This window comes from Kogia breviceps, chromosome 6, assembly GCF_026419965.1.
Source record: "Kogia breviceps isolate mKogBre1 chromosome 6, mKogBre1 haplotype 1, whole genome shotgun sequence".
Taxonomy (NCBI): Eukaryota; Metazoa; Chordata; class Mammalia; order Artiodactyla; family Physeteridae; genus Kogia; species Kogia breviceps.
The window spans coordinates 106048719-106060229 of NC_081315.1; the positions used below are offsets into that span (position 1 = coordinate 106048719).

Genomic DNA, 11511 nt, shown 5'->3' on the forward strand with positions numbered 1-11511 from the left:
GCCAAGTAAAAGCTTTAATATGAATTTAAGAAATACAGCAGGGTTTTCTACACTTTATGAAGCTTATTTTCTATTATGTGTTTAGAGATTGTTTTAGTCTCAATTTTTTTGTACAGGTATTTTATCCTTTGATAATCAAACTATATGCTTAAAAGTTAGAGCTTTCTCTTTTTTAATCCGTTAATTTTACCATACTATTACTACTGCCACCACCCAATTTCCTATTTTGAAAGATTAACATTAGAAATAAGGCCATTTACATACCATTCTTACCTGTAAGGGTAAGAGAGTATTACTATTGTTGTCTGTTCTGAACACATTATCTTCAATCCAAGATTTTGGAGTCAGTGATGGAGTAGAGCGCGTAAATTTCGGCGGTGCTATGACATTACCAGAAAACGGTTTCTTCAATGGAGATATCTGATTCATAGTTCCTGGAATTCCCATGTTTCCAGTTCTACGATGATCTCTGCCATGCATTGCTCCCCACGACATACTTCCAGTGCCCCAGCCACTGCTCTGATGGTTGCTCCAAGGAGATTGTTTCAGAAGAGGCTGGGGAAAATACATCTATTTAAATTATAGGCATTTAAAGAGTTTATAATTCAAATTCAAACTTAGGCCTGAGCTAAGAATTTATATGATCTTAAAAAAATGAAATATATAAACGCAACAGAATATATCATAACTAGTTTATAAAAAGTAATAGGCTTGACATCTTGCTTATGAAAACATATTCATTTAATGCTAGCTGAGTTTTCATACTCTAGTCTACTGTAAATTATAATGATCAAGCAGATATTTCATGACACTCATTAAAATAGAACCATGCAGTTACTTTTTTCTCCCTTTAAAGAGAACTGTATAAATGACAGATATGAAAAAAAACTTTAAAATTGAAATTAACTTTGAAGATCCTTAAAGATATAACCTACACTATGATCTTAAAGCAACCACGTTCCGCTAAGCACAGAACTAAAAATATGATCGTTCTCAATTAAAATACACCAATTATATGAGTGAAATATCTAGACTTTAGGTTTCTAAAACAAACTGTACCACTGCAAAAGTGGATAATAACATTTGGTGTTATTCTACTGCACAGATTAAAAATGCCTTTTGAGATAGGGAAAATATAGCAAATATGTCTTTTTTTTTGCACTGCTTATTCAACTTTTAAGATATTTTATTCCAGTTTTAATGTAGTTTCTTTTAAATTTTCATAGTTTTTATTTCACTTAATTATCCATGAACTGTTAAATAATTATGTGATATTACCCATAGGTGGATACACTAAGATAAACAACTATATACTTTGATCATTCTAGTAAAGATCTTAGTAATACAAGTCTCCATTAACTTCATTCATTTTCAAAACTAAAGTAACATTCCAAACTCGAACTAATAGCAAGAAAAGTTAGGTCATCAAAGAATGAAAAATTCACCAAGAGACTACAACTGTAGATTTTGAAAAGTATTAATTGCTAGCAATTTTATAGTCAATAAGCTTATAATTTAATAATTTTGTGCCAACATTTAGCCAAAGGGAGTATGGGTCATGCACTTAACTATAAGTCATTAAGTTACTTTTTTAAGTCAAGCACTCTTAATATTAAGCCTGCTTTTTTTTTCCTGTAAACCTGGTCTATAGTGCCTATTACTAATTAAAAATGTTTTTTAATGCTAATATAATCATGAATATATACTACCCTATCCCCCTCTATGTGGTTCAAAAGGATAGCTAAGGGACCACGGACATATTCCATTATTCAGGACCTTACTTTCGTCACTGATGCTGTGTTCAAAGTTCTCTTCCAGTGACCTAAAATTCCATATAACAGCTGTGACCTCTTACACTCCATTGCAAGACCCATCTTTTGACAAAAAGCAGATTATAGTTAAATATGGATCTTGGTATATGGTCTTCTAATGATATACCAAGGCCTTAAGAATACAAAAATACCTACAGATAATTTTCTGTGGCAAGTTTCTAGTTAAAAAACGAAGACCCTGACACCCAAAAGACAGTTGCTCAAGATTATGTAAATCATGGAAAAGGGGAGTACTATTTCAAAATTACCTATTTTCAACGCTTATAGGCCACATTGTCCTTCCTCAGGAAGAAACCAGTGATTCAACAAAAACTTTTGTTATTCCGGTTAATTTAAATAAACTGTTAACTGTTACTTTGGTTAAATTAGATAGTATTCACCTTTTTAAAAGAGTAACCCTTAAAAACTAACTGGGCAATGGAAAATGTTATATGAGTACGTAAGTAGTGGTTAAGGTCCAATCTTGCTTCCCTCTCAACCTTTAATCACGAAATTGGCCTTAGACAGAATGATCACTATAATAAATGCTGACTAGATCAAAAAAGAACAACAAAATACTCCTTCAATGTCAATTAACCAACCCAGCGGCCACTCAAACGTTGTTTTGAGAGGATAACAAAACAGACCTTGAATCAGAAAGGACCCGGATGAATAAAAAAACCTGCCTGCTGTGATTTCATAATTAAACTACCCACTTAAAATACACACACCCCATCATTCAAGAGGAGGTTAAGGTCACCCAAAAAAGAAAAGAAAAAAAGTCAAAGTCTTCTCTTCAAGGTAACACACAAATAGACTCGTTTAGTTTTAAAACCTACAAAATAGTACCCAAACATTAAAAAGCACAGAAAGTAAAACCGTCTTGGAGCATCTCAGTCTTAACCATCTGACAGCTCGGGAGACCGACCCACGTCGGGAGGCAGGTGGGCAGGAGGAGCGCGGCCGGGACGCTCCTCGCCGACACTGGTCCCGGTAGGTTGTGCGGGCGGCCACTGCCTCGCCGCTACAGCTCTCGCCGGCCAATTAGGAATGAAACAAACTCAAAAGAAAAAAAGCTTTTCCGCCCGTTCCCTCATTGGACGACGGCGAAGGGTCACGGGCTGCCCACACGCACCGTCTCCGGTAATCATTCTCCTCCTTCCCGGGTTTGCTTCCCACGGCCGCTCCCCCATCTCCCCGAGGCCGCCGCCCGAGCCCGCTGGTCCCGCGTCCCCGACCCCAGGTCCTCCGACCCCCGAATCCCGGCCGTCTCGCCGTGTCTCCCGGGCTCGAGGAAGCCGGACGGCCGCTCACCAGGCCAGGGGGCGCCGGCCGGGCCCCGGTGTCGCCCCGTAGGAGGGACGAAAGGGACGTCGCGCCCGGCAGCCCCCCGCCCCGGCCCCGGCGCCATTCCGCCCCTGCCCTACACCCACCGCCACGCCGGCGCTTTCGAGGGGGCGCCCGGCTGGGGCCACTTCCAGCCGGACCTGACTCTGGAGCCCCACAGCCCACGGTGGTCACAGTCCTCCCGCCCCGCCGGGGTCTGGTGTCCCGAGTCCCGTCGCCCTTTTTCGCTCTCCGGGTCCTACTCAGTCGGGCGAGATACCCTCGCCGCTACCCCTCGGGGCCGCTCCGGGCCGAGCCCGGTCTCCGGCCACTCCCTCCCGCGGTCTCCCCGGCCCCGCGGCGGGCCGTCGCCTGCCGTACCTGGTGGTGGTTGTAGGAGTTCCTCTGCTGCAGGAAGGCGGCAGCGGCCGCCTGATGCTGCTGCTGGAGCTGCGGGCTGACGGGTGACCTCCGGCTCTGAGGCTGCTGCGGCGCCGCGGGCGGCGGGGGCTGCTGCTGCTGAGGTAAATTCATGGCGGGCGGCGGTGGCGGGGGCACGGCGGCCGCCGAGAAGGGGCCCCCGAAGCCGCCGCCGCCCCCGCCGCCGCCGCCGCCCGCCGGCACGCTGAGCCCAGCGCAGCCGTGCGGGGACACGGGCGAGAAGCTCGGGAAGAAGGCCGGGTTCATGGACGACGGCAGCCCGGGGTAGAAGCCGTTCTCCGAATCGGGGCTGGGCGGCGGCATGGCGCTGAGCGAGCCACCGCCGCCGCCACCCGGGGTGGCGGCCGACGAGCCCGGCTGCGGCTGCGGCGGCTGCTGGGGCGGAGGCGGCGGCTGCTGCTGGGGCGGCGGCGGCTGGGGCTGGGGCTGGGGCGGCGGCGACGCGGTCTGCACCGACCAGGGGGTGCCGAAGCCGGGCAGCGGCGGCGGCGGCGACGCGGAACCGCCTCCCCCTCCGCCGCCGGGGGGCCCCCCGCCCCCGCTGCTGCCGCCGCCGCCGCCGCCGCCCGGGTGCGGAAGGTCCGGGCTCTGCAGGCTGCTGAAGGCGCCCGCGCCGAGAGCCCCACCAGGCAGGAGGTTACTGGGACTGTTGAGCAGAGGATGGTTGGGGGACTCCATGGAGCCCGGCGCGGGGTTCACCGGCGGCGTCGAGGGGGCCAAGCCCGCATTGGGGGGCTCGGCGGCGCTGCCCTCGCCCACGGCCGGGGTCTTGCGAGGGCTGCCCGCGCCTCCGTGGCGGCGCCGCGGGGCTGCAGGCGGCGAAGGCTGGAGCTGCGGGAGCGGGGGCAGGTCGGCCGGGCGCTGCTGCGGGGCGAAGTCCTGCGGCGGGAGGTGCTGCGGGTGCGGGAGGCTGAACTGCTGCTGTTGTTGCTGTTGTTGCGGCTGGCGCTGGGCGAGCTGTGCCGGCTGGAGGAGCTGGCCGGGCGGCGGCGGCGAGCCGAACCGGCCGGGGCAGTGGAGCGGCGGCGGCGGTTTCGAGTCCGGAGGGTGGGGAAGGCGGGGAGGGCTGAACTCTTTCCTCTTCTGGCTGCTCAGCTGCTGCTGCTGCCGCTTACTGAAGTCCTGCGGGGAGGAGGTGCGGCAGCAGCAGCAGGAGGAGGCGGAGGAGGAGGGGTGGTGCAGACTCGGTTTGAAGTCCTGGGAGGGGAGGAGGTGGGTCACACCCGCGTTCGTGCCGCCGCCGGGGTGGTGGTTGGGGAGTTTTTCCGTGGCCTCCGCCCCCGAGAGTGGCCGCGCCGGCTGCTGTGTCAGCCTCAGCAGCAGTTCATCCTGCATGGTCTGCTGATGCACCGGGAACGGGGAGGAAGAGGAAGCGGTGGCGGTCGAGCTGTCCGCGCCGCCGCAGCCGAAGGGGATAGGGAAGGGGGAGGCGGCCTCCGAGAAGCCGGTGACAGGCAACGGCGGCGGCGAGAGGGGGCCGAAAGGCGTGGCGGAGGCCGGCGGGGAGGCGGCCGCCGCGGATCCAGCGGCGTAGGGATGGTCCGCCCCGCCGCTGAACAGGGACCCGGGACTGCTGCTTCGGAGCCGGGCGGTTTGCAGCACCCCAAACCCGAAGTCCCTCATTTATCAGGCCGGCGGCAGCGGGAGAAGACGCACCCCGTCCGCTGCCCCGCCTAAGAAGCCGCCGGATCTGGGGCGGTGTGGCCTTGGTGGAAGGAGGGGGAGTCAGTGAGAGAGGGACACCGTGACTGAGCCAGGGGCACCTACTTGGGCCCCGCCACCCCTCGCGGCAATGACCGCCACCTCCCGAGACCGGCTCGGGCGCAGCCGCCGCCGCCCTGGCCGCTTAAGAACCCCGGAACGTGCGTCAGCGCCACCTCACAATCGCACCGCCCCCCGCGGTGCGTCCCGGCACGCGCGGGCTCGAGGCCGCGGCGCCCCCGCTGCCCCGCCCCCGTTCCGCCCCTTATTAATATGCAGGCTCGGCCGGGGGCGCGCGAGCGCTCTCGGGAGGGCGGGAGAGCTCGGGCGCGAGCGGCGCCTCTCCTCGGGCTTCCCCTGCGCCCGCGGAAAGGCGAGGCCGGTTGAGGAGGCGGGCGGCCGAAGAGGCCTGTGCGCCCGGTGCGCGCGCACGAGAGCGAGCACGCGCGGGGGGCGCGGACGGTTACTGGGCAACCGCCCCTCCCGGCGCTGGGTCCTCGCAGAGCCTGCAGCAGGTCGAATGGGCTACTTTACCCCTGTCCAGTCGCACTCGGGGCCCTGCCTCCTTGTCACCTCCGCTTCGTTCTCGGTCACAGGAACCTTGGTCTCAGGGACAGGGGCTGCCCTAGGTGGCGCTGGCCCGCGGGGGAAACTGAGGCCGGTTAGTGGCTTTCAGTGTCGGCGGCCGCTCGTGTCCCGCAGCGCGAGGGAGCGTTGACCCGGCCCCTGCCGCCCTCCGGGCTCGGCGCGGGAGGCCTCTGGCCAACTCGCCTGTGCGGGGCTCCGCCAGCCTTGCCGACTGCGGAGCGCGTCGCCCACACCTCTGGCCCCACCATGGCCCCGACTCGCAGCCCTCCTCGTCGCCCTAGAAAGCGCCTCCTTTTCGCTCCAGTTTCTGATTTTAGCCTCTCGTGCCGAGTACTGTTATCCACCCTCCCGTAGCCGCGTGAAAGTGTTTTCTGTAGGGTAAACACGAAGGCCCGGCCATATACCATACATTTTCCCTTAAGTAATGAGGAACAAAGTCCCTGGAACCCCCCGCGTCTCCGTGCGGTTATTTACACACAGACATGAATATAATGGGTTCCGAGGCGAGCTCCCTTGGTAACCCTGGGCCCGCTCCAAATCCTCCTGTTTCAGAAAGCGTTTCGTGTGCTGCCGTCGGGACTGCAGTGTGTGGGACTCCTCCCCACCACATTCATTCTGGCATCCCCGCCCCTTTCCCCTAGGGAGACTCTAATTTAAACATTTCCGAAGCTTTATGAATTTCCAAGGGAGAAAGATTTCTCACATCGGGGGGGAAAGGAGGTTCTGACTCAGCAACAGACTTGTTGAGGCTTGCAAAATGGAAGGGGAGAGAGAGCTTTCCATGGTAGAGCTCTTGTTGGAAGAAACAAGAGTGTATTTCCTAAAGAAACATTTTACATAGAGAAAAAATATGTATATGAGGGTCTAGGTAAAGGAATAGCAGAGGGGTCCATACTAGTAAGATAAGGATTTCATGTTCCTGTTTTGCAATTTTAACTTTTTCTTGGCGTTTAGAGAAGTGAAACTATTGAAAGAATCCTGGAATACAGACGAATAATCTCAAAAGCAATTGAAAATGGGTTCAGATTCTATTTGATTTGGATTTACAACTGAACTAAGATTAAATTGTGTTATAAATTAGCACACTCTTACTGATGTAGGCAAGAGTGTACACTTTTATGAGTCCTCATTCTCTATTAGTTAAATTTAATGCTTTTATTTTATTTATTTATTTATTTATTTTTTTGCTGTACGCGGGCCTCTCACTGTTGTGGCCTCTCCCGTTGCGGAGCACAGGCTCCGGACGCGCAGGCTCAGCGGCCATGGCTCACGGGCCCAGCCACTCCGTGGCATGTGGGATCTTCCCGGACCCGGGCACGAACCCGCGTCCCCTGCATTGGCAGGCGACTCTCAACCACTGCGCCACTGGGGAAGCCCCATCCCCTTTTTACTTTGCTTTTGTTACTTAAGTGTTTCAAATGTATATAAATCAGAATAAATACAGAGGAATATTGCAAGGGGAAAATACATTTCATGTATAATGTTTATGTTTAATATCCTGTCTAACAAAGTAAGTTTGACATTGCCTTTAAATAAGGAAAAGGTACTTTTTAAAAACAAGTCATAAATGGTTTAGAAATCAGTGGGTACATAGAAAATTGGTCTGACTTAATAACCTCAAAACTGGAGAATTCCTTTTTTATTCTAAATTACAATGTCTAGAAGATAACCTGAGGTCTTTAGAATTAAAAATATAAATGGCCATTTTCACAGCACCTATCGACATATTACTATTATTCATTAACCTATTTTGCACGGAAAATATTCAGCAACTGAGGCATATAAAGTATTGAAATGAAGAATTTTATTTCTAAGTAAAGTTATATTTGATTGGACTCATCTGCAGATCCATTGACAAATCTTGAAAATGTAGGCATGAAAGTTAGATCAATCATCCATTAAAATTGCAGTTAGTGCAATGTAAAAAGAGAGAGCTAAATGGTGCCATTTAAAAGCTAAATGGTGCCATTCTGGGCTGAAGTTTGGATAAAAACAAGATTTCTTAGTGTGCTGAGACTGGTTTTGTTTTAGAGCATTTAGAGCTTTCCAAAAAGGAAAAAGCCATCAAGTTTGGTATTACGTAATAAGGTCAAACTTCATATTAAGTACACTAAATTCTGAAGTTCCACTGCCAGATCCTCTACTCACTGCTTTAACATCTGAGAGAGTGTTGTGAGGGTCCTGCTTTTTATAGCAAAGAAAGTTATATTCTGAAATCTAGAACTTTTAAGCTGGTGAGTGTTCCATCATTGAAAATATTCCAACATAAATGTTTCCCATCGTGGAGGTAGAGGTGGGTGGGAGGAGAGGGGTTTTGGCCCTCTAGCAGGTCTAAAGCCAAGTTCTTATGAATCTATATTCTAATCATATTTACATGAAAATATGTTAATTGTATGACCAGTAACTCGTTCCCTGAGTTTAATCTGACTGTCCCTTGTTCATTTCCTCCCACTGCCCTGGGCCAGTGTGTTTAAAAATATTTTGCTGCAACCCAGGACACACACATACACCTGAAATAAAAGCTTTTATTAAGCAGTTCTTACTCGATACATGCAACAAGCTCTTTTAAAATTTTACTTTTTAAAAGAATTGTTTTTTAAAAGAATTGATCACTGAATTGATCTCAAATCATTAAGTTGATTTTAAGACTCACATTTAGGTCATGAGCTGAAATTGAAGAACACTGTCATAGAAGACTATTTCACACTTTCTCTATCTTAAAGCCTCCCCACACCTTCTTCTGTCCTCACTCTCAGCTGCTGAGCCGGCTTTTTTATTTCACTGAGAAACTAGAAGCAGTTACAAATCTTCCCCAGGTCCTCACGGCTTCCTTTTCTAGCCACTGCCTCTGTCCCTGTACACCTCACCTTCCTTCCTGGTACATGGAAGGCCTGTCCATACCCCACTTTTCCGTCTAAGGCCAGCCCCTCCACTGTACACCAGCTCCTCCTCCCACTTGCTCAAGACACAGCTTCATAGACATCCCCAATTTAACAGGCCCAAAATTGAACTCCCCACCTTTTTAATTCCCATCTGGGTAAACACCACTCCATTGCTGTAGATGCTTAAGCGAAAAACTTGGAGTCGTTCCTGACTTCTATTTTTGTTACAGGATATCCAAGCCATCATTACATGCTGCTTATCCTACCTTTAAGTTATATCCAGAATCCAACTACCCCTCACCACTCCCACCTCAAGAAACCTGGCCCAGGCCACCATTTTTTCTCCCCTGGATTGTTGCTCTCAACTCCTAACTATTTTCCCAGCTTCTGATCTTGTCTACAATCTATTCTCCATGAAGCAGCTGGACTGCCCCTTTCAGACAGATCACATCATCTCCTCTGACGAAATACTTATACTTTTCAGAATAAAAGTCAAAACATTTTCAATAACCGAAAGGTTCTTCATGTTTGCCTCCTGCCCCTACTAATCCCTCTGACAACTTCTACCCCACAGTAGAATGCTTATTTCTTTAATGTACAAGGTCAAGTCGGCCCCAGGGACTTTGTTCTTGAAATTCCCATTGTCTGGAATACTTGTCCTCCTCAATACCAACAGGGCTCACTCTATCAGTTTTCTCATCTCTCTCTTTTTCTCACTTCTTTTAGGTCTCTGCTCAAGCTCATTCTTCTCAGTGATATCTTCCCTGCCCGCCATTGTAAAACAGCAGCACCCTCCCTCCATTCCAGCCTCCTTCTCCCTGCGTAGGTGGTTTGATTTTTCTCCATCTGGCCCACTATGTACTTAAATTGTTTATCTGTCCTCCCTATTAGTTTGCAAGTCGCATAAGGGAAGATACATTGTTTTGTTCACAGTTGCATCCTCAGCACCTAGAACAATCCTGGCACACAGTAGGCACCCAAGAGTTGTCAAATGCATGCACTAAATGAAGGCATCGTGGAATTAACAAATAGCAGTTTTAAGAACTAATAGCTAAAACACACACACACACACACACACACATACACACAAAAAGAACTGATAGCTATAAATATACTGTAGTAATATGAGAGTCCATTTATCAGTTGCTTGTTTGTTGGCAAGAGCTATCCAGACACCACCCAGATGCTCTTAGGAGTTATAAGCAAGGCAAGATAGTTACAGGCGTTGACAGGATACGTGAGTGAGGACAGACAGGGAAGCTCAGGATTTTAACACAAGGGAATAGATAAACGTGGACTCCAAGAGGCAAGACTTCTGTCTTAGGAACATGGAGAAGGATGTAGCCTCCAGAACAGGGGTTCATTACAGGAACTTGAGCAAAGACAGGGAATCAAGACTCCAGCTCATAGAAACAGTGAACCAGTTTAGGCAGCATGGCAATGAGGCCAATTTGATGCTGAGCCTCCATGATGCTGGTTTCTTATTGCTGCCCACCCTGTGAATGTGTCTGACCCCACAGGATGGGAAAGGATTAGTCATTAGGTGGGAGCTCATTAGTCGTGGCTTTGGATTGGAGGAAAAAATAGAACTTAAGGTCTAGATTGACCCTGTCCAACTTCAGGGTATTTTATTGACACAGTATCCTAATGTAACACCATCTTCAATTACTTCTGGTCCTTCCTCCACTTTTCTAAACCTTCCTTCATTCTCTCCTCTACCCTCCTCTCTCTTTACATATCCCTTTTATGTTGGAGTTCCTTAGCTTATATTCTTGGTCTTCTTCTCTACTTCTACATACTCTTTCTAAGTGACTTTATGCACTATTGTGTTCAAATATCATCTGTCTCAGACCCATGAATTCAACGTGTCCATACCTGAACTTACCGTCTTCTCCCAAACCCGCTCCTCCTCTTTGCTCCCTATCTGGCCGATGGCATCATCATGCAACCAGTGTCTCAAGCTGGAAACTTGTTATCCTCTTCTTCTCTCTCTCACCCTCCAAAAACAATTGCTTACTATACTCTGTCAATTCTGCTGCAGAAATGTTTCTCAAAGGTAGACCCCTTAGCCCTTTCCCCTACCTAAGTCTTAGCTCTGAATTTTTTCTCTGTCTTGCTCTAGTGCACAGCCTCTTAGCTGGCTTCCCTACCAGTTCCTCTTCTGAATCTATTCCCGTTAATAGTCCCCCCAAAACAACTATGATCCTGTTACACTGTCCTGTCAATAATCACTCTCTAGCTTCCACAGTATCAAGTCCAAACTTGCTAGTAGACAGGACCCTTCAGAACTTATTTGCAACTTGCCACTTTGCCTTTTTCACCTGTCAGTCTCCATACTACCAGATTCTCTGAATCAGCCATGTCATTTCATAATTCTGGGCCTTTGCACATGATGTTTCTAGTTCCTGGAATGCCTCTTTCCATCAGCTAATGCTTCCTTTCCTTTCAAGACCTAGTCCAAATGCCATAGCCTTTCCTGACTCCCCCTGGACAGTGAGTTGAGGCCTGTTCTACGCTCTTAACATTGTCGTAATAACTTTTTTTACTGTTATAACATGTTATATGGACATAACAAGGAAACAATTATGTTTCCTTGGCTCTCTGCCCTTTTAGACTGTGAGTTGCTGTAGGTCATGGTTTTCTTTATGTATCTCTGCATCTTTCTTGTCTGCCACAGTACCTGGAACATGGTTCCCAATAAATTTTTATTGATTATTAATTGCCCAATTAATACTGTAGGAAGGATGAAAGGAACGAGAGAA

At 49.1% G+C, this 11511-nt stretch overlaps 1 protein-coding gene across 6 annotated transcripts in view; it reads right to left on the minus strand.

Annotated features, from left to right (window-relative positions):
* CPEB2 (cytoplasmic polyadenylation element binding protein 2) overlaps window positions 1–5418 on the minus strand; it is a 61747-nt gene extending 56329 nt beyond the window's left edge. For 3 of the 6 annotated variants that reach the window (XM_059067227.2, XM_059067225.2, XM_059067224.2), the window contains exons 1-2: window positions 3519–5417; window positions 274–555 (exon numbers count right to left, since the gene is read on the minus strand). In XM_059067227.2, the coding sequence (XP_058923210.1) occupies window positions 274–555; window positions 3519–5201 (1965 nt within the window). In that variant the 5' untranslated portion in view covers window positions 5202–5417. Of the gene's footprint in view, window positions 1–273; window positions 556–2739; window positions 2833–3518 lie in introns of those variants that run through there. The other 3 variants (XM_059067229.2, XM_067036377.1, XM_067036376.1) reach the window with 3 other exon arrangements.
* Window positions 5419–11511: the final 6093 nt, after the last annotated feature.